Source organism: Engystomops pustulosus, chromosome 2 (genome assembly GCF_040894005.1).
Source record: "Engystomops pustulosus chromosome 2, aEngPut4.maternal, whole genome shotgun sequence".
Classification (NCBI taxonomy): Eukaryota; Metazoa; Chordata; class Amphibia; order Anura; family Leptodactylidae; genus Engystomops; species Engystomops pustulosus.
Window position 1 is genome coordinate 226,947,576 of NC_092412.1, and position 21,781 is coordinate 226,969,356.

Sequence of the window (21,781 nt, forward strand, 5' to 3'; positions counted from 1 at the left end):
TTGCAAGTGTCTCAGAGTGCAATTCTGATTTGATGCATCTCCATAGACTTGTAAGGTCGGTTTTTTACGAGCGTGACTTGCAAAAGTAGAGCATGTCGAGATTTAAACGCGCGTTAAAAAAACCATGCGTGTGTGCGTGAAAAAAGTGCAAGTGTGAAAAAGCCCATTGATTACAATGGGTCAGAGTGCAATGCAAGTTCTGCACGCCAAAAGCACGCACATAACACGTGCGTGAAAAACACAAGTGTGGAAGGGGCCTAAGGAGTTGTGAAATGGATTCAAACCAGTCAAACACATGCCAAACATACAACAACGTATGCGTTTTCAGTACGTTTAAAAACACACCAAGAACTGCCCAAGAACGTGAGCTAGAAGAGCTACTGGGGCAATTCCCAGAGCCCCTTAGTGCTGCAGATTCACAGGCTGTTAAGACCCTTTTTAGTTTTTCCATTTCCATTTTTTACTCCCCACTCCATAACTTTTTTATTTTTCCATGTACAGAGCTCTGTGATGGCTTGTATTCTCCGTAATAGATTGCACTTTATAGTGGTGGTATTTAATATTCCATGCCGTGTACTGGGAAACTGGGAAAAAAATTCCAAATGCAGTGAAATTGGTGAAAAATTACATTTAGGACGTTTTCTTGTGGGCTTGGATTTTACGTCTTTCACTGTGCATCCGAAATTACATGTCTACTTTATTCTTTGGGTCGATTACAGGGATACCAAATTTATATAGGTTTCATAATGTTTTCATACATTTACAAAAATTAAAACCTCCAAATAATTCTTCAATTTGCCATTTCTGGAGCTAATAACTTTTTCAAACTTGGGTGTACAGAGCTGTGGGTGGTGTCATTTTTTTGCGACTTTTGATGACGTTTTCAATGATACCATTATGAGGACTGTACAACCTTTTGATCACTTTTTATTGAATTTTTTATGTTTTTCACCAAGAATAATTATTTATGATTTTTACTGTTTATTTATATTTATATAAGTTCCATAGGGAAATGAGGTTGATTTAAATTTTAGGTTTTTTAATTTATTTATTTTTTTTTACTTTTTTTACTTTATTTTTTACTATTTTTCAAACCTCCTAGGGCACTTTAACCCTAGGTTGTCTGATTGATCCAATCATATACTACCATATACATGGCAGTATTTAGGGATTTACGCAAATCGCACATTGTAAGATATGTGTTAAAACTAGACAGCCTCGGGTCTTTGTATGACCCAAGGCTGTTACAGGACACAACCCTCATTATAGCGGTGCCCACACACCGCTTGAATTTTAATGCCTTCGCCAGCTTCGCCGGAGGCATCTACATGGTTATCACCCATGATCGGTGCCGGCACGAACCTCGGGTGTTAATGGTAGATGTTTTCTGCAATATGCAGCAAACATCCACCTTATATGGAGAGGGCTTAGCCCTCTCCATACAAGAAAGTGTGTGATTACTGGTGGTCCCACTACAGGGTTATCTAGCAATCATGGCGCATATGAATGCAGCATTGTTGCACATATATACCTACATATATATGCTCCCGTAACTTATGGGACAATCTCAGAAGATTCGAAGAAGTGACTGCCCTTGCACACCAGTTCTCCCATTCATATGGATGACTCAGCGCCACTTACTTCAGAGCATGGTACTGAAATCTATCTATTGTATAACTGTGTTGGATTATTCAAGGAGTAGTCCATGGACACTCACTTTTTGTAATAGGACTGATTTATAGTTTCTGTCATAACTTAGACAGCATAAAACTAGCGGAGCAAAAATGAAAAGTGTGAAGCATTTATCACAGTGGCAGGTACAGTATGATAAATTTCATCCACCTTACCAGACTCTACACCATCTCTAGCTGAATTACTTCACTGCAGTTATTTTAGGCATAAATGATGCACAATAAATCTGGTGCACTTTACTCGAGACAAGAAAAAAATAAAGTCAAAACTCACCTTTCCGACGTCCCCCGTAGGTCCTCTTCTGCTTCCCATGCTTCGGTGCCGCCTCGTGTCCTTCGGATCATCTTCTGGTTCTTCTGCGCCTATTCGGCTCCTTCTTGGGAAGTTCCAAAGAGGACCTGAAGAACCCGAAGCTATGTGCTATATGTGTATATTTGGTGTTTTATACTGCATACATGTGTACACATAGTATGTATATATCATGTACTGTATATATACTATATGTGCCTGTATTTAATGTGTATATACTGTGGGTGTGTATAAGAAGTGTATATACTGTATGATTAAGTGTATAAAGCAATATATCAGTGCATTAATGTTTGTACATGAGTGTATAATTGTGTGTAAGACTGTAAGTATATACCGTATATACTCGAGTATAAGCCGACCCCAGAATAAGCTGAGGCCCCCAATTTTACCACTTAAAACTATAAGTCAAGGGTGGTAAATGCATTGGTCACAGCCCCCCCCCCCAGTATATAATCAGCAAGCCCCTTGTAGTATATAGCCAGCTAGCTCCAAGTAGTATATAGCCAGCCTGCCCCTGTAGTATACAGCCAGCCTGCCACTGTAGTAGATAGCCAGCCCCCTGTAGTATACAGTCAGCCAGCCCCCTGTAGTATACAGTCAGCCTGCCCCCTGTAGTATACAGTCAGCCTGCCCCCTGTAATATACAGCCAGCCTGCCTCCTGTAGTATACAGCCTGCTTGCCCCCTGTAGTATACAGCCAGCCAGCCCCCTGTACTATACAGCCAGCCAGTCCCCTGTACTATACAGCCAGCCTGCCCCTGTAGTAGGTAAGCAGCCATCCCCCTGTAGTATACAGCCAGCCTGCCCCCCTGTAGTATACAGCCAACTCCCTATAGCAGTGATGGCCAACCTTTTAGAGCCTGAGTGCCAAACTTCAACCAAAAGCCACTTATTTATTGCAAAGTGCCAGCGCAGCAATTTAAGCAATAATGTATTTCTCCTTGTTCTTAAGTTCTCAACTTTCAATCTTTCAGCCTCCTATGGACACCAACGCAGTTTAAAGGAGGAGGTCAAATTCGTCTATCATTGTAGGAAGATTCATTGAGTCCTGTCTGGTTAACTGGGGTGATGGCCTGGGTGCCCACAGAAAGGGCTCCGAGTGCCGCCCCTGGCACCCGTGCCATAGGTTCGCCACCACTGCCCTATAGTATACAGCCTACCATCCCCCTGTAGTAGTATACAGCAAACTCACCCAGCACTTAAAAAAAATAAACTTATATATGCACCCTCCAACGGCCCTGATGCTCTGCGCAGCTCCCGTTGTCGGTTCCTCTTCTGTCTTCCCTGCGGCTCCTCTTCTTTCTTCGGTCTTCTGTAACAGCCGGCATAGACGCAGCCATGTTATCTGGTAGCCGTCGCATACTATGATGCGGCCGCTGATGACGTCATACTATGCGCCGGCTGGCAGATAACATGGCTGTGCCGGTGTTACATAAGACCGAAGAAAGAAGAGGAGCCACGGGGAAGACAGAAGAGGAGCCATGCCAACATCAGGGAACCGGGCTAAGCATCAGGGCCGCGGGAGGGTGAGTATATAAGTTTATATTTTTTATTGACTCATGTATAAGCCGAGGTGAGGTCTTCTACATACACGAGTATGTTTTTATATATATGAATGTATAAATGTGTGTTATTGTAATTCAAATGTATAATGTATACAAATATGCATGTTTTTTGAGGGGGAAGGGGTGCCCCATTCAGAAATCCGTGACCCCTGGTGCATGCAATTTATTTGATCAAAATGTCTGTACAACTTATCTAAGATGATTATGTTACGTTGACACTGCAGTAGGTCGGGGTCAAAATTACCCTATTGACAATAATCCAACCAGTCTCTGTGTAATACTCACCTAAATAGAATATCTACCGCTGCTGTGTTGTATTAAAGGATCAGGTAAAATGATAAAGGAAAATAGATGTTATATAACTAAACAGTATTGCCATACTGAAAATCTGAACCATCACTCGTTCAAGGTGCAATGTCAGCCATATTGGTTACCACCTATTCCTAAACACAAATAGTTTATAGATAAATAAAAATTTAATGGAAGAGGACAAATGAATAACTTATATTTTTACGCATGACTTTGATTTTAGTTGAAATCCTCAGCTTTGTCATATATTTAGAGAACATGACGATTTATCTCATGAGCTAAATAGAAAAGATGTTTCCTTGATGCTGGGGAAGGAAGAAACTTTAACTTCTACATGTTAATTGGGGTAAATTGTTCTCTCAATAGGTCCTCGGGGGCCAGAAGCTATGTACTAGATCTCAAGACGAGTATAAAAAGTTATTTGAAAGTTTTTTAAAAGCATATTATGCTCGGGGCATATTTGGCTCATGTGGTCTTCTAACTGTTACTATTGTTGCTGCCGATCACAATGCGCTCTGTGTCACCACTTATTTTGCTTTGTGCATCATTGGAGGATTTTATGGAATACATATTTCTTCCATATTATGCAAATACTTGAAAGAATGTGTTCTCGCAAGTTTTCTGCTTTACATCAGAATAATTGACACAAAGCGCTTTGAAGATCCCAAACTGAACAGTTATCTCATTTGTACCCTGGTGCTTTGCAGGATTGCTTATTTAGAGATGCAAACTATAGGGACACTTATCATTCTGAATGGAATATCAGACTTTATTTTCTAAGCTGCACTGAAAAAATACATTTTATACTGTAACCATGAAGGTTTTTATACCCGAATTGGAAAACGATTGGATTGATCACGGGCAGAGACAGTTTTACACAAAGTGAGGCCCTGGGCAAAACTAAAAGTGAGTCCCCAAAATAAAAGTATTAGAAATATATGTAGAGCAATAGCAGCAGTCCAGTCCAGGTATCAAGTGAAATAATCTATAACGTTTTAAAGGGAACCTGTCACCAGGGACCTCATTTTCACTAAAGACTGGTTGCAGAAGCCCATGACACCTGCAGTGCAAAGATGGCTTTCTGCTTTCTCTAAGCATTTGCATTACAATATAATTGTGTGTTATAACTTACCTTTCATCCTGAAAGAATCCTGGGGTAGTCACAGGGGCTGGGCTTTGGTTTAGATGCATTTAAAAAAACAACATGTGACTTGTCTGTGTTACTCACTCCTCAGAGCATAGCCCCCACCTGTACAGCTCCTGCTCCTTCTCAGAGGTCACAGCCTGGTCAGCCTGACATCAGTGGGGGAGGGACAAGCTGTAGAGAAGCACAAAGATGAGGCAGCCTGCAGCTCAGACAAGTCACATGTTGTTTTTTGAAATGCATCCAAACCAAAGCCCAGCCCCTGTAACTACCCCAGGATGCCAGAGTAAGTTATAACACACAATTATACTGTAATGCGAATGCTTAGAAAAGGCAGAGAGGCATTTTTGCACTGCAGGTGTCATGGGCTTTTACAATCTGTCTTTAGTGAAAATTAGGTCCCTGGTGACAGGTTCCCTTTGAAGGGAACCTGTTGGCAGAAATTGACCTTAGAAAGCACTACCAGTATGTCATTGAGCAGCTGAACACCTTCTTGATTATGTCTATTTCATGGTCCAGCGCGGTGGCATCGTCCAGAAAATCAACTTTCAAGTGACATGGTTGTATAAAGTCAAGGAGGCGCGGAGTTTTAAACTGAATTCAAGCTTTCCTCACTTCAGAATGGCCTCTTCACTGTAATTGATGGTCCGCTATCTAAACACCTCACTAACCAAATCTCCTTCATTCTGAAGAAGAGAGAGCTTGACTGCAATGCTGAGCTCTCCGCCTCCATGACTTTATACAACTGATTTACAATTTGCTATAAAGTTGATTTTCTGAATGATGCCACCACACTGAGCCATGAAAGAAACATAATCTGGTGTTAATCTGCTTCACAACATACTGGTAATGGTTAGTTAGGTCAATTTCTGATGACAGGTTCCCTTTAAGCATGAAAAAGGCTCCTCGGCGGAAACGTTACAGCGTGGAATAAAGTTCCCAGTTTATTTCACCTGCTATTTTTTTTTCTAGATAGTTAAGAGGTGCAATATTGATATATAGAAGATAGATAAAGAGAAAAGACAGATAAGTAGACAGACAGCAGACCGCACTCCCATCAGCCAATTCCTGATCCCCTACTATATTAATCCCACTGAATTCATATACAGATCTTTAAAAATCGCCCACACCCTGATCCAAAGAAGATGACAACATTACAGATGACAAGGGGCCCCTGATAATTTTATTGAAGGGTGTGGGGGGGGGGGGGGGGGTCATGGTGACACAGTCCCTTAGGCTCTCATTTCTTTCTGGTTATTCAGAAGCATAGTAGTGTTGGAAGGGTTAATTGGATTGAGTTTTGTTTTGCCCAACATTTTTATGAGGTGTTTTTCCCGCTCTTTCCTGTCAGATAATTTTTAGCAGATGCTGCCCTCTGATTCGCTGAAGGTTAAGATCAGTTGTTATTGGTAAACAGCTGGATCTATAGCAGAGCTGTAACTGGGCAGAGTATCGTCGGCGGTCAGCTGATTGGCAGCTACTCATAAGTATAAATGAGGCTGTCAGCGGGGTGTCAGTGCCAGTCAGCTCCCCATTCTTTCTATTATTTCTGCTTATTAGTCGGGGTTTTGTCTCCCACTTCATGCTGGGGAGACTAAGTTATATAGATATGCTGTCAGTTTGTATATTGATAATAAAAGTGATTAAATTCCTTATTTTTTTTATTTGCTTACCCAATAATAAAGCATTGCGGACATTTTTTTAATCCAACATGGTCTCCTGTGTTGCAGGTTTTTTTTAGCGAGAAAAAAACGCAACTCTAAAGTCACGCAATGGCGGATAAAATACCCCACAGAGTGTGTAACACCACATTTATCAACTGAGAATTTTAAAAAGAACGCAGATTAAATTGCAAAACTAAACCACATAGGAGGTGGTGTATGGGGATCCATTGCTACTACAGGGGGGGGGAGATTTATCTCAAACTTGCACAAACTTGCTCAATTTTGACGTTTTTGCTCAATTTTGACGTTTTTGCTCAATTTTAACAATTTTACTCAATTTTATGTTTGAGGTATCTGAGAATTTCCTGTGCAAAAACATTGCACACACAGCTGATAAATCCAACTGTTGGAAACCTGCCAGTCTAACACATAGACAACTGCTCAAAATCCTGCCTAATGATAAATCTCCCCCATAATGTGAATGAGATGCCAATTAATAAAATAATAAAACGAATACTTGTTCTTTTCCCACACTGCCTCGTTCTTCTCCCTGCTCTTTTGCCGGGTCTCGGCTCTATGGGGAGTTGTTGGCCTGGGAGCTCCGCAGACTGAAGAGCAGCACAGACAAACAGGTTTTGTCTGCAACTATCTACATATCAATAGCACCTCTGTCCGACCAAGGTGCTATTGAAATATTTGCCAGTCACTACAGACTTGCCAATAGTTGGGGGCCCTGGGCAATTGACCAGCCTGCCCATGCGTTTTGCCGGCCCTCATCACAGGTTGCGAATTTAGCCTTTAAAATCCAATAGTTGAATTACGACTTCCATCCCAAATAAAAACTAAGCTGAAACCAAGGAAGAAACCATCAGATTTTAAAGTTTTTTTTAAAGTTTTTGACAATAGTTTATTTGACCAATTATAATATCTGACCAATTTCCAGCTTGTAGTAAGTATTTGTTAGGCTCTGGACATGGACTGCAGCTGCTGTTTGTGGCTGGAGCTCCCCAGGGAAGGCCAACAAAGCTATTATTTTACAGATATTTCCTCAGATTTACGTAAAAAATAAAATTATTGTAACGAGTTAACTCATTGGAAGTGGACGGGGGTGTCTGTACACATCACTACCCACACTCATTGCCAGGCTGTACTGTTTGTGCTATTTTCATCTAATACAAAGTACAGGTGCAGCTTGGTAGCTTGTCACCCACCATGTGCTGGCACCATAGATGTCTATCTGCCAATCATGTTTGTAGCTTGTAACCGGCACCTGAAAGGGATCTAAAAGGCAACATCTTTTGAAGGAAATATTAGGTTTTATTGTAGTAAGATCTTAAAATATGTGGAAAACAAGTGTTTCTACTTGAGTTTTTGGGGGCACCTTAAAGAGGTCGTCTGGAATGAGACTTGGTTCACCAGGTGGAATAAAAATCCCATCACGGCCGCTCTCTTTTGGTATACAGAGGCTCACATGTCGACAGCGCACTTCTATAGCCTCTGGCTGCACTCTGTATTAGGCTGTAGTGTGTGTGTACCACCAACGTTATGTTTCCAATAAGCAAAGGTGTAACTACTGCCACAGCAGCCATAGCAGCATTTACTGGGCCCACAGTGCCAGGGGGCCTGCCCACCTGACCTGACATAAAAAAAAAAGAAAATTTACGAAAAACAAACTGCTGACTATACATATTAGGTACCTTTAACACCATGTTAAAATCTAAATATATTTCCAATACGGCTAAAAGGGGTCATATGGGAGTTTTTCATGGGCTTCTGCTACCTGTGATTTCCATGATGTAGATAGTATACTGACCCACTGTTTCTGATGCGTCTGAAGCTGTAATATCAAAGAATAGAAGAAAATGGCGCAATCTCCAAACTCATCAGGCTTCTGTTTCTGTGAGCTACAGAGGACCTCTTTTTGTGGCTTGCATTTCCAACTAATAGTTTTACTGTCCATAACTCTAGTTCTGTAGCTCACAGAACCACAAGCCTGATGAGATCTGAAAGATGAGATTCAAATCTTTAACCCCTTCTGGTCCAGGGATATTTATTGTCTTCAAAACCAAATACATTTTTGCAGTTTTAAGATCGCACATTCTGACAGATGTAACTTTTGAGGGTTTGTGATTTTCCAACATCAGTTGGGTCAGTAGGATTCCAGCAATACCAAATATGTATAGTCTTTTTATGTTTTACTACTTTTGTATTCTGGAAACATTTTATTATAGAACCTTTTTTGGATGCAAATAAAACTTTAGTAAAGAGGAAAGATTTAGATAGTGATTTGGTCCACCAATTTAACCACATACTCATCTGAATGTCATACTGTGTTTGTAGGGTATGAAGAGCTCTGCACGTTCTTTAAGTGCACAGAACAAACAGGGAAGCCATGGGACAGAGAGAGCGAGAGCCATTCCGACTATTGCCTTTGGGATGAGGACCTCTAGGTCAACCAATTCACTTGCATTCGAGTCCCGGATAAGTAAGGTAAGCAGAGTGACAGATGTTACGATTAAGGATGATGTTCCATTCGAAATGTGTCCACTCTTTACTTTGTGTACATGGTTTATGGTTTTTAAAAAGAATAATTGTACTAAAAGATTTGAAGATTTCATTCTGGTCTCACTTTATTCAACAAGCAGTTATAGAGTATTCTACTTATACTTATCTGAACGTCATGCCACATCTGACAACCAAATATGTCACTTAGTATACATTTACATGTCAATTTTTGGATACGTTCAGTGTATACACCAGGAAAGGTCTTATCGTACACGCTGAACATATCTATAGACTATTGTAATGGGAATACTGTTCTCAGGGACAGCAGACAAGACAGTGAACCCTAAAACTCGATCCCCCCCAACAGTCCGCCATGATTGGCTCTGTGTACCCTAGGCAACAGGGGACAACCACAAAGATGGTCCGTTCCTGCGACAAAGTGTGGACATGTAGCCCCATGGGGACAGGGACTAATTTGGCAAGCTCTGTGCAACACTGCATATTCTGTAGAGGCTATATATATAAAAGAATTATTATTATGTAACAAGACAGACGAGCAAATAACACAAAGGTGAGGTCAACAATCTGGGTCAACACTGAGATCTGTACTAAAAAGTACAGAATTGCAGACACCGATGAATAGTCAAGAACATAAGCCAAATATTGAAAAAGCAGAAGTACACACGTAAAGCAAAAGTAGTGCAGACAAGAGTCTGGGCAGCCCTTTATCTGCCCAATATACATTACATCCAGCATGAAACACTGAATGGAAAAATATAGCAAGCTTGGCTTTATGATGTTCACTAAACAAATGTTTTTACTTTTGTTCTTAAACACAGAATGGGGAAAAACTTAACTGCAACTTCCTTTCACGCAGGTATACTGTATGTACAGGTTTTACAAAGAATGGCACAAGGCTGCAGGGGGTATATATAGCTGAATGTGAATGGGGGAAATGTTTAACAGCATTACAGTAGTATATTGTAACTTTATGGAATGATTATATCAAGAAGAAAAGAATAGTTTATATCCTGTATGCCCTATTTCCTACACTTCTTTTGTGGTGATTATTTTGAATGTAGCAAATGATCCCTTCTATTGCCATCTTATCACTTTTCCTAGCTCTGTGTCTGTCTCTGACATTATGCATGTGATTGTGAGAAGCCTAATGAGTCATTGCTTAAAAACAAAGGATATTTATGACTTCAGTTTCTTGAATTGATGACAGTTCTATGGCTTTTGACACTTTGAAAATTGATCATTTTGTACAGAAAAGATCAGTGAGACACATTCTTGTTAATTCCAGTTAAAAAGAGCCAGCAGTGATGACATGCTTACAAAGCCAGGGGGCAGCACTGCCATCACAACGTCCAGACTGAAGAAGACTATCACAACCGGAGGCATTTCTGAGCTGTCGGAGAGCAGATTCAGGACTAATACAGGTACATTGTATACATGACGTATACACTACATAATGTAGTTCCAGATTTCTGTTTCTGTACATGTGTGTTCATCTGTGGACAGAATACAGCATGGCATTGGATTTGTTCCTCAAAGGGACACTGTCACCAGCTTTTACCATATTAAACTAGCAGCACCCTCAGATAGGGTAAGAAGTTTCAATAGAATTCCTCCTTTTATGTTAAATCTCACCTGTTTCTAAAAGAATCTACTCCGAAGTCATAGGATAATGAACTGAAAAGAGCTTAAGTTTGTCACTTTTTGCCTGCGATGAGTCCGTTTTAGAGGTTGTAGGGGAATTCTCACTTCAGATGCCCCTATAATATTTAGAAACGGGCTTTTGGTGTCATAATAATGATAAGATTAAAGAGTCAAGTGACACTCCCTCTCCAGCCTCTAAAAGCGACTAAAAAGTGACTATTTTCTGCACATTTGCAAAAGACTTTGTAGGTAATTTTTATAGGTAAACATGCATTATTATATCATAAAAAGGAACATTAGAAATTATGTGTAAATGAGCAGAGAAGAGTCATATTTTCCTGAGATGAGTCAAGTTTAGAGGCTACAGGTGCAGAGTCACTTCAAATGCCACTATCTTCAGTTCTATAGTATCTAGAATCATATTAAAGATAACTATCCCAGCTCTTAGATCACATCAAGCTTATGGTTCTATGAATTACAGAATTGGAGATACAGGGAATTAAAGACAGAGTTGGAAATGTAAACTCCAATTCCTGCCTGTATCTTTAACTGTAGCTCACAGAACCACAGTCCTGGTGTGATGAGAAAGATGAAAGATGAGAAATATAAATCACAAGGATGTCATATTGGGGTATATATCACCTGTCCTGTGATGAGAGGATGTCTAATGGACTGGTAACGCCACATTGTGGTAGACCGGAAAAGTGCAGCTTGATGTATTATATGACATGTCAGCTTTTCTCAATGTGCTGTACGTGAAACATTGGGGCAAATTTACTACTTACCTGGTCCTGTCACGATCCCCGATTCGTACAGTCCAACGAAGATGAAGTCCGGCACCATTCACGAAGCTCGTGCGCACGAGTTCCTGCATCCGTCGCTCCCCGCCGAGGTTTCACCTTCTTCTTCCCGGTGCTTGTAAGTGCATTTCTTGCGTCACCATTTCGAAGTGTTAAATCCCGCGCGGAGTCAGAATCAGTCGGGTTGTCCGATGGCCACGCCCCCGTCGGGAAATCGTTGGGAAACCCTGTGAAAATGCGGTCTGCGGACCCTTAGTAAATGAGCCCCTATATTCTTGCAGTCAGCGACAGGGCCTGTCTTATATGCAACCGGTTAGTAGGTTTGGTGGCCCTAAATTGCCATCATGCCTTTATGCAGCTCTTGTATGGGGTTAGGTTGCCACTTTCCCCTGATTCCTGAGATGAGTCAAGTTTAGAGGCTATGGGAGGATTCATATATATGAATTATTATATATTAATATGACACAAAAGTTTCTAGATCCCATAGAACTAAAAATAGGGGTCTCTGTAGCCTCAGGCAAAATATGACTTTTACATAACTTGAGGGGATTTTTTATAGCTAAGGGAGTGAGATTTCACATTAAAGAGGAGATTGTAGAAAGGACATTTCATCCCCTACCTTTGTGGGTTAATAGTGTAATGGGGTAATTTCAGGTGACAGGGTCTCATTAATTTGGCTTTGATACCTGCCACAAAGCTCCAAAGTTGGATGGTTCCCTCCACAAAATCCTCCCACCTACTCCACTGGCTGTAACCATCCTTCTTCCTTCTTAATCTGTTTCTCACTCTGAAATTTCAGTGACTTCTGTGTTTGTTTTGCCAGAAGTGGACAGAAGCTTACAAAAATGTAAGAGAGGGGAACAGTGAGTCACAGGAGCTATGTGTCTATAGAGAGGGGCAGCACTGAGTCACATTATCTAGGTGTCTATGGAGGGGAGAAAGGGAGCAGTCAGCCACAGCAGTTATGTGTCTATGAGGAACAGTAAGTCACACCAGCTATGTGTATATGAGGAGCAGTAAGTCACAGCAGCTATGTGTCTATGAAGAGGATAGGGGGAGCAGTGATAATCATATAGGTAGGAGTGAGCAGCAGTGAGTCACATCATCTAGGTGTCTATGCAGAGGGGAGCAGTGAGTCACAGCAGCTTTGTGTCTACGGAGAGGAGAGGGGGAGCAGTGAGTCACAACATCTAGGTGTCTATGGATAGGAGAGGGGAGCAGTGAGTCACAGCAACTATGTGTCTATGAGGAGTAGTAAGTCACAGCAACTATGTGTCTATGAGGAGTAGTAAGTCACAGCAGCTATGTGTCTATGGAAAGGAGAGGTAGGCAGTGAGTCACAGCAACTATGTGACTAAGGAGTGGAGTGAGGAGCAGTGAGTCACAGCAGCTATGTGCCTATGGAGAGGGGAGCAGTGAGTCACAGCAGCTATTCGTTTATGGAGAGCAGAGGGGGAGCAGTGAGTCACATCATCTAGGTGTCTATGTAGAGCGGAGCAGTGTGTCACAGCAGCTATTCGTTTATGGAGAGCAGAGGGGGAGCAGTGAGTCACATCATCTAGGTGTCTATGTAGAGCGGAGCAGTGTGTCACAGCAGCTATTTGTTTATGGAGAGCAGAGGGGGAGCAGTGAGTCACATCATCGAGGTGTCTATGGAGAGGGGAGCAGTGAGTCACAGCAGCTATGTGTCTATGGAGAGGAGAGGGAGAGCAGTGAGTCGCATCATCTAGGTGTCTATGGAGAGGAGAAGGGGAGCAGTGAGTCACACCATCTAGGTGTCTAGGGAGAGGAGAGTGTGGGCAATGAGTCAAAGCAGCTCTGTGTCTATGGAGAGGAGAGAGGAAGTAATGAGTCACAGCCGCTATATATCTATGGAGAGGGGTTGCAGTGAGTCACAGCAGATATGTGTCTATGGAGAGGAGAGGGGAGCAGTTAGTCACAGCAGTTATGTGTCTATAAAGAGGAGAGGGGAGCAGTGAGTCACAGCAGCTATGTGTCTATGGAGAGGAGACGGGAGCAGTGAGTCACAGCAGCTATGTGTCTATGGAGAGGAGATGGGAGCAGTGAGTCACAGCAACTGGCTCTTCACTTACAAGCACATAGAAGGCTTAAAACTAGAGTTCAGACTTCATAGATGTGCATACCAGTGACCAGAATTAATGTTACAGCTCATGTACACTCACTGGACTAATGATTTCTGAAAAATGTTGAAAGGTGTTGAAAGATTACATGCATTGAGGTTTAGTATATTTTTACTTTTGAATAGGTTTTCAAGGATCAATATATTTATTTATTAGTGGCCTTGGGTGGTGTAGAAAAAACAAAAAATACTTTCCTCTCTATTCCACTTTTCCATAGACTTCAATAGGTCTGCTGCAGTCTATTGCTGCTTACGACCTTTAGGCCGCTGTGAAGAAGATCACAAAATATAAGTAACAAAGCAGAAGAGGAGCTCAGACAAAAAGAAGATGTGTCATACATGCCCTTTAAGGGCAGTTTGTCTTAAACTTATGCCAGGCGCCCCTGGACCTTAAAGGGGTTGTACCAGGTTGATTGTTATTTTTTATCCACCGTATTAGAACCAAACCCCTTTAACACTGCTGCAGTTTACACAGATGGAGAGGGTTCAAGCCGGCAACCCAAATAATTGTATAAACTCTACATCCGGTGTTATCCATCTAATCTGTCTACTGTGTAGAGTAATGTGGGAATGGTGGGAGTGTACAGTAAACCTATGATGTGCAGTAGTCTGGAGAATTATCTTCCACCTCTGCCCTGCTATTAGCATCCGTCACAGACGTCTTAGCGGCCTTTGAACAGATAATGGAAGTGACACAGAGAAAAGCAGTGAGTCACAGAGAGCGCAATAATAATAATAATTCTTTATATAGCGCATACAGATTACGCAGCGCTGCACAAAGCATGTCAGAGTGGTCCCTGTCCCCATGGGGCTCACAATCTAAACAACCCACCAGTATGTTTTTTGAGTGTGGGAGGAAACCAGAGGAAACCCACACAAACACAGAGAGAACATACAAACTCTTTGCAGTTGTTGACTTGGGTGGGATTGGAACCCAGGACCCCAGTGCTGCAAGGCAGAAGTGCTACACACTCAGCCACCGTGCTGCCCAATATGCAACATATATGTGCATATATAAATAAGTATATAAGTATATATAGCCTTTATATCTCACTAAAACATTACCAGGGTGTAGTAAAACCGTATGTATAATAAGTACTTTGGAAATTGTTCCCGTTTCTATCATTATTAGGTGAGTGCAGCCAATAAAAGAACATTCTAACAGTTTTAATTTTTATTACTTTTTTTGTGTATTTTGAGTATTTTTTTCAGTTTATTTCTTGAACTCAAAACCATATGATGTGCTCATGAAAGCATGTTGTCTGCCCAGCAGAGGGCAGTATAGAACTAGTCTTCTCAGGATATACATGCACAATAATAAACATGGGATATTCTCCCTGAGAGGTGCGCAGAGCGCATTACATTAACGTAGTAAGGCTGCTGTCACGCATGTAGCACTATCGATGGTGGTGTTCTGCATGGTGACATATTAAAGGAAATCTACCATCAAAATCCATCATGATAAACCAGGGACACTGGGGCTCATTTACTAAGTGTCCGAAGCGCGCACTTTCGTCGGGTTTCCCAAATATTTCCGATTTGTGCAGAATTGCACCAGAATTTTGGCGCACGCAATCGGATTGTGCCGCATTGGCGCAGGCTTTCACGCGACAGAAATGGGGTGGCTTGGCTGTCGGAAAACCCGACTGATTCGGAAAGGCAGCGGAATTAAAAAAAAAAATTTGTGTCGCAAGAATAGCACTCTCATACACCGGGACGAAGCAGGTGAACTCTGGTGGACTTCAGCGCAGCAGCGACACCTAGTGGATATCGGGCGCACAACCTTAGTGAATCCCGGCAAGCTCCGAATCAGTGTCGGACAACGCACCGCGGGATCACGAATGGACCGGGTAAGTAAGTACCGGGACTGTGGTAATTTTTAAATATTTGCTATCCATGGTTTCCTCCCTTCTAATATCAACTTTTAAAATGATACTAATGAGCTGGAAGGCTACTGGGGCGGTTTCCCAGAGCCAGTCAGTGCTGCAGATTCACAGGCTGTTACACTGTCTCACCCTCCTCCCTGCTCCTGTTTGGCAGTTGAGATGAGTCAACTTTGGAGGCTGCAGGGGGAGCGTCACTTCAGTCACATCTATTAGATCATACCAGGCTTGTTCTGTAGAGCCCTAGGCTTAGACAGTCTACGAAAGTACATGGAGACTTTGGGATATTTCCCTCCTAATAGACCTTATCTTTAAGATTGGTGGATATCCAACCTTTATGACCCTCACTGTCCTAACTTTGTAGTATTAGAGGGTCTAGGGGTAAGAGTCATAGCCAGGGCAGGATTAAGGTTGGTGGGGGCCCCGGGCGCAAAATGTGATGGATTTGTAGCATACATATGCATCCTCCTGCTCACTATTCACTAGTCATGTGACCCTGCGAGTGTGATGTCAGTGAGGGGGCAGAAACTATATTTCGTTAGATGGCTGAACCTATATAAATGTTCATCTAAAATTAGCCTAAGGTCTTATTGATGCTGTTCGGGTGGTGGTGGGGGGGGGGGGGGGTTGGTAGATTAGTGATCTGGTCACATAATCTGGTCACTTAAATTTAGATATTTTGGTAGAATTATTGGCAATAAGCCTCCATTCTATGCATTTGGACCAGTGATACATCTATATACAGCTGCCTCCCCCCAGTAATACATCTATATACAGCCGTCTACTCCCTGTAATACATCTATATACAGCCGCCTCCCCCCAGCAATACATCTATATACAGCCGTCTACTCCCTGTAATACATCTATATACAGCCGCCTCCCCCCAGTAATACATTTATATACAGCCGTCTACTCCCAGTAATACATCTATATACAGCCGTCTACTCCCTGTAATACATCTATATACAGCTGCCTCCCCCCAGTAATACATCTATATAGAGCTGCCTACTCCCTGTAATACATCTATATATAGCAGCCTCCCCCAAATTAATACATATATATACAGCCTCCCCCACCAGTAACAGATCTATATACAGCCTCCTCCAAGTAATACATCTATATACAGACCCCTCCCCCATTAATACACCAATATACAGCCTCCCCCCCAGTAATATATCTATATACAGCCTTCTCCCAGTATACATCTATATACAGCCCCGCAGTAGTATAGCTATATACAGCCCCCAGATGTAGTAATACATCTATGTATTACGTAAAATATATTGTACTCGCCCTTCCCCATTCCCCCGGTGGGTCGCAACATTTTCTTCTTTCAGGAAGTTAGCGCTCTGTTGCAGGAGGTGCAGTGTTTGACATCACTCTGCCATCTGCGCTAGGACACCAACGTCCTGTGCACGCCACTGTTTATCGCAGAGCAGGGAACGTATTGTTCCCTCGCTTTGCCAAAGAAACAAGTCCACCGGCTGGAGAGAACCAGGTGAAGAGCCAGAGACAAACATAAAGTGGGCAATTGAATTGCCCACATCTGATGGGGGCCTTTTAAAGGGCAAAGTAGTGGGGGCCCTGGGGTGCACGCCCCGGGAACCCATCCCATTGTCTGGCCATGGTTGTAGCTGAACCTCGGGACTTAAGGGGACTGATAGGCCGACCTACCACAGAATAAGACAACAGGAAGTCAGTCTAGAGCAATCTGATCTTCGCTGGTATCTATAACACATTTAAAGATTATCTTACCTTTTCCCCCCATTGCCTTGTGACACACTGATAAATCCACCCCATTATCTTCCTATGAAAAGATATCAAATTGTCTAATCATATCTTAGAGTTTTACGAATGTGAGATATATGAGAACCTTTAGACGGACAAAGATAACCGCTCATTCATCGTTCACAAGGATATATTGATTTCTGTACAAAAGCAGAGCAGTGTAGAAGCCTTGATAGAAACCTTTTTTTTCTGGCGCATGGACAGGAATTGTGATCATTTCCCCTCTAACAGGCGCAAGTAATAGTGCAATCCTATAACAGACTGGGCCTGGTGTTATATTGTCGTATGCCGGATGTATTAATAGTAACTATTTAGATACACACACCAATGTATTTTGAAATTTGGAAAGTTAGAGAGTCTTAAACTGAAACACATTTTTTATAGTGCATGATATGTAAATCTGTATCTGAGGCTACCAATGTTTCAGCTTGTCACCTGCCCATTTCTTGAAGCTTCTATAAATTAATTTATATGATTACTTTTTTTTTACTATAATTGCATATGTGACCTACATACATGGGGCCTAAGTTCCCTCATAGATATGTTACTTGCTTAGGGGTAAACTGAACTTCTCATATTCCATAGATCTAATGGGGAGTCCAAGAAGATCTAACTTTTTACTCAATCCAACTTTAAAGAAAATTAGGCTCATGTACCTGGTGCTGGCTATGTCCCTAATCATAGTTTACATTGTGAAGCAGCAAATCTTTGTTCTATTAAGACTATTTGCTTTTTCCAGGAAACATATAAAGGTTCATTAGAACAGATTTTGCAGGTCATGGATTCTGGGAACGTGTCTTGTAATTGCCCTAAGAGCAATCTCTATTGTCTGCGGTCCGGTGCTGGCTTCAGATCAATCCAACAGGTTCCATGTACGTGACAATTTGTATAGTATACTGTATACAGGTGCGGTGTGGGCAGGATACAACACTGACTTGCCACTAAGTGACTGGCATCCAGCCTGGCGTTACCTAATTGCTATGAATAAGTTGGTAATGAATACTCTTGAAGCCAGAGCTGTAACATATACTTACTATTAATGATTTGCCCGTAAGGATACTGTCTACTGTAAGAAATTCCAGTCTGGTAATACAGAAGGGACATGTTCCTATGTAATGGGATGTATTTGTGCCTGGGAATGTCTCGTTAAAATGTATATCTATGCAATATTTCAACTCAGTTGCAGACGGGCCTTGTGTGCAGTGATATAATAAGTGGCTTCATGTTGTGTTAAGCTCATGGGTCTTCTAATGTAGCTTATTTTCCTTCCAAGAATTTAAAACATGACAAACTCAGAAGTTCCTATAGAAGAAAAACTTAATATTTAATAGGGCTTACCAACCAATTTAACCTAGACCCCCATCCACAGCCGAGACCCCACTTATCACATGAACACAGGGTCCTTAATCCTGCAACTGAGTGGACCTTCGGTGGCACACGTATGTTGCCGCTGCATTCATTACAATGGGGCTTATTTACTAAGGGTCCTGCGGCCGCATTTTCGTCGGGTTTCACAAATTGCAGATGTTGAAGATATGTGCGACAGTCTCTTTAATGGCACTTAGTCCAACGAAGCAGCAGGTAATAGGATATAAACATTCCTCTCTGCTGGCCCACCTAAGGCAGTGGAATTGGTTGGCTGTGGATGTGGGATTTATAGCATACCTTAGTCCTATTTCAGCGGTTAGGGGCTGGCTAGTAGGAACCCCAATTGGCTCTGCTGCTTGAGCATCAAGGTGGCAGATTTTCTTTAAATGCAGGTCAACAAGTGGCCTGGAGAAATGCTCTGCAGGGAAGAGGCCAAAAGGACCACTTATATTATTATTCACCCTGCATATACCCTAACAATACGAGATGGGTTATCTCTTAATACTAAATCCTAAATAACCTATAAAATATTTAACAGTATGAATATGTCAACACAATGAGGAAATAGAAAAGATAAGGTCTTTGTACAGAAATAGGAAAATTTTCCTGGACGCAAAGTGAAATATTGTTTTTCTTTGGATTAGATAATGTTGGATGGAGTTCATTATTAGGGAGTGGCCACAGGGAAGGTTTCGTGATCTGGAAAGGAGTTTAGAGAAGAGAACGTCCTGCTTTCTCATGAAGTTTGTGAACAGTATATTTAATAAGGGGTTGCCTGAGATATCCAAAAATTATATCAGTGCTCAAAACATTTAAAAACATTGAAAGATACAAAAAGAACAGTGATCACCCTATGAATTAGTCCCGTCCTAGCACCACTGAACCCAATGTTTCCAGCCTCTGCCGAATCATGACTGATGCAAACCAATTGCGTGCAACTTACGTACATGTGACCAACAAGCGTAAAGTATTGGCTTCCAGTGTTTTAAACCAGAAAGTATTGTAGCCTTTCATTGTACAACATTAATTGGGTTTAGGATCTATAGACACCAAGTTATAGTGAGACTGCAGATTTCTGCAATTTTACTCTAGCAACTAGTAAATCCACTGCTGACAAACCAGTCTTCATTTAGATGATCATCATTGTGATTTATCATTGCACTTTTCTTACCATGAATCACTGGAAATGAGTGTCTGTATATAGAATATTGTAGACTAGTTTGTTTCTTCAGTAAATGTGACTCACGTGTATGATGAGAATGTTATTGCACAAGGGATTTCTTGGATGTACAGTATTTTTGTTACCTTTTATGGGTCTTATTGGTACAGTTGTAGGAAACCCCTATAAATGGAAATGAAAGACTTGTAAATCATATTAAAATATGATGGATTTGTTTACATTTAGAGTCTACTTTACCCTTTTTCATCCTCACTTTATTTGTGCTACACAATTGGGCAGACTAGATAATATTATTCTGGGCCAACCCTTCATCATCCTCTAAAAAATAGACCCCACTAGCATCCAAATTACATTTCCTTCTGTTGGAAGGATCCTCTGGTAGGCTTGTGCAACATTGCAGGGCTTAGCAACTAGAGATGAGCGAGCACTAAAATGCTCGGGTACTCGTTATTCGAGACAAACTTTTCCCGATGCTCGAGTGCTCGTCTCGAATAACGAGCCCCATTGAAGTCAATGGGAGACTCGAGCATTTTTCAAGGGGACCAAGGCTCTGCACAGGGAAGCTTGGCCAAACACCTGGAAACCTCAGAAAAGGATGGAAACACCATGGAAATGGACAGGAAACAGCAGGGGCAGCATGCATGGATGCCTCTGAGGCTGCTTAATCGCACCATTATGCCAAAATTATGGGCAACAGCATGGCAATGACAGAGTGACCGAATGAGGCTAGATAGCATCTAAAACATCCAATAATTGACCCTGACACTATAGGGGACGGCATGCAGAGGCAGCGGCAGCAGCGGCAGGCTAGAGAGTGGCATGGCGACATACCCTAAATGGACTCAGGCTTCAAACCAATGGGTGGCAGAGAGGAACCAAAGGAGGTGAGCAAGAAGCGCTCAAATAATATCGGTACATGATAAAAGTTTGCCAGTATATTTTGTGGATTACACAGCAGGGTGGCGACAAAGTTAACATGGAAGCCATGAAAACAACCCAAAATTCTGCCTGACACAGCTCGTTTGATAAGGGGACCATGTATGGAGGCAGTGAACTAGTAGTAGATTAAAGGTGCTGCAGTTAAAACTATGTTAGTTGGATCTTGGCATGGAGCTGGCGCTCCGCTGCCAGGCGAGCTTTCGCCAATCCAAGCCCCTGTCTCTAGGCTACTCCCCAAACAGCACTTCTAAGAACCTTTTGTATAAGATCAAGTGTAGTAGCGTTCTTATAAGTTTATTATATGGCGGGTGAGGGGAATGTAAACAGATGCGCAAGAAGCGCTGAAATAATATTGGTAAATGATAAAAGTTTGCCAGTATATTTTGTGGATTACACAGCAGGGTGGCGACAAAGTTAACAAGTTTGTTGTGGAAGCCATGAAAACAACCCAAAATTCTGCCTGACACAGCTCGTTTGATAAGGGGACCATGTATGCCTACAGTTCATGCCAGTCGCTGCACTGGCTGCCAGTCTCCTTTCGAATACAGTTTAAAATAATAACCCTCATCCATAAAGCTCTGTATAATGCTGCACCCCCCTACCTCTCCTCTCTTATCTCAGTCTATCGCCCAACCCGTGCTCTTAGATCCGCCAGTGATCTTAGATTAACCTCTACCCTAGTGCGGACCTCCCACTCGCGTCTCCAAGACTTCTCTAGAGCTGCACCAATTCTATGGAATGCTCTGCCCCGGACTATCAGACTAATACCTAACCTCCAAAGTTTCAAACGTGCTCTTAAAACCCATTTCTTTAGGCAAGCCTATAACACTCAT

At 41.9% G+C, this 21,781-nt stretch overlaps 1 protein-coding gene across 4 annotated transcripts in view; it reads left to right on the forward strand.

Annotated features, from left to right (window-relative positions):
• Positions 1 to 21,781, forward strand: part of SPECC1 (sperm antigen with calponin homology and coiled-coil domains 1) — a 251,247-nt gene that overhangs the window by 47,809 nt on the left and 181,657 nt on the right. For all 4 annotated transcript variants that reach the window (XM_072138379.1, XM_072138380.1, XM_072138383.1 and 1 more), the window contains 2 exons: positions 9,024 to 9,173; positions 10,495 to 10,630. In XM_072138379.1, the coding sequence (XP_071994480.1) occupies positions 9,027 to 9,173; positions 10,495 to 10,630 (283 nt within the window). In that variant the 5' untranslated portion in view covers positions 9,024 to 9,026. Of the gene's footprint in view, positions 1 to 9,023; positions 9,174 to 10,494; positions 10,631 to 21,781 lie in introns of those variants that run through there.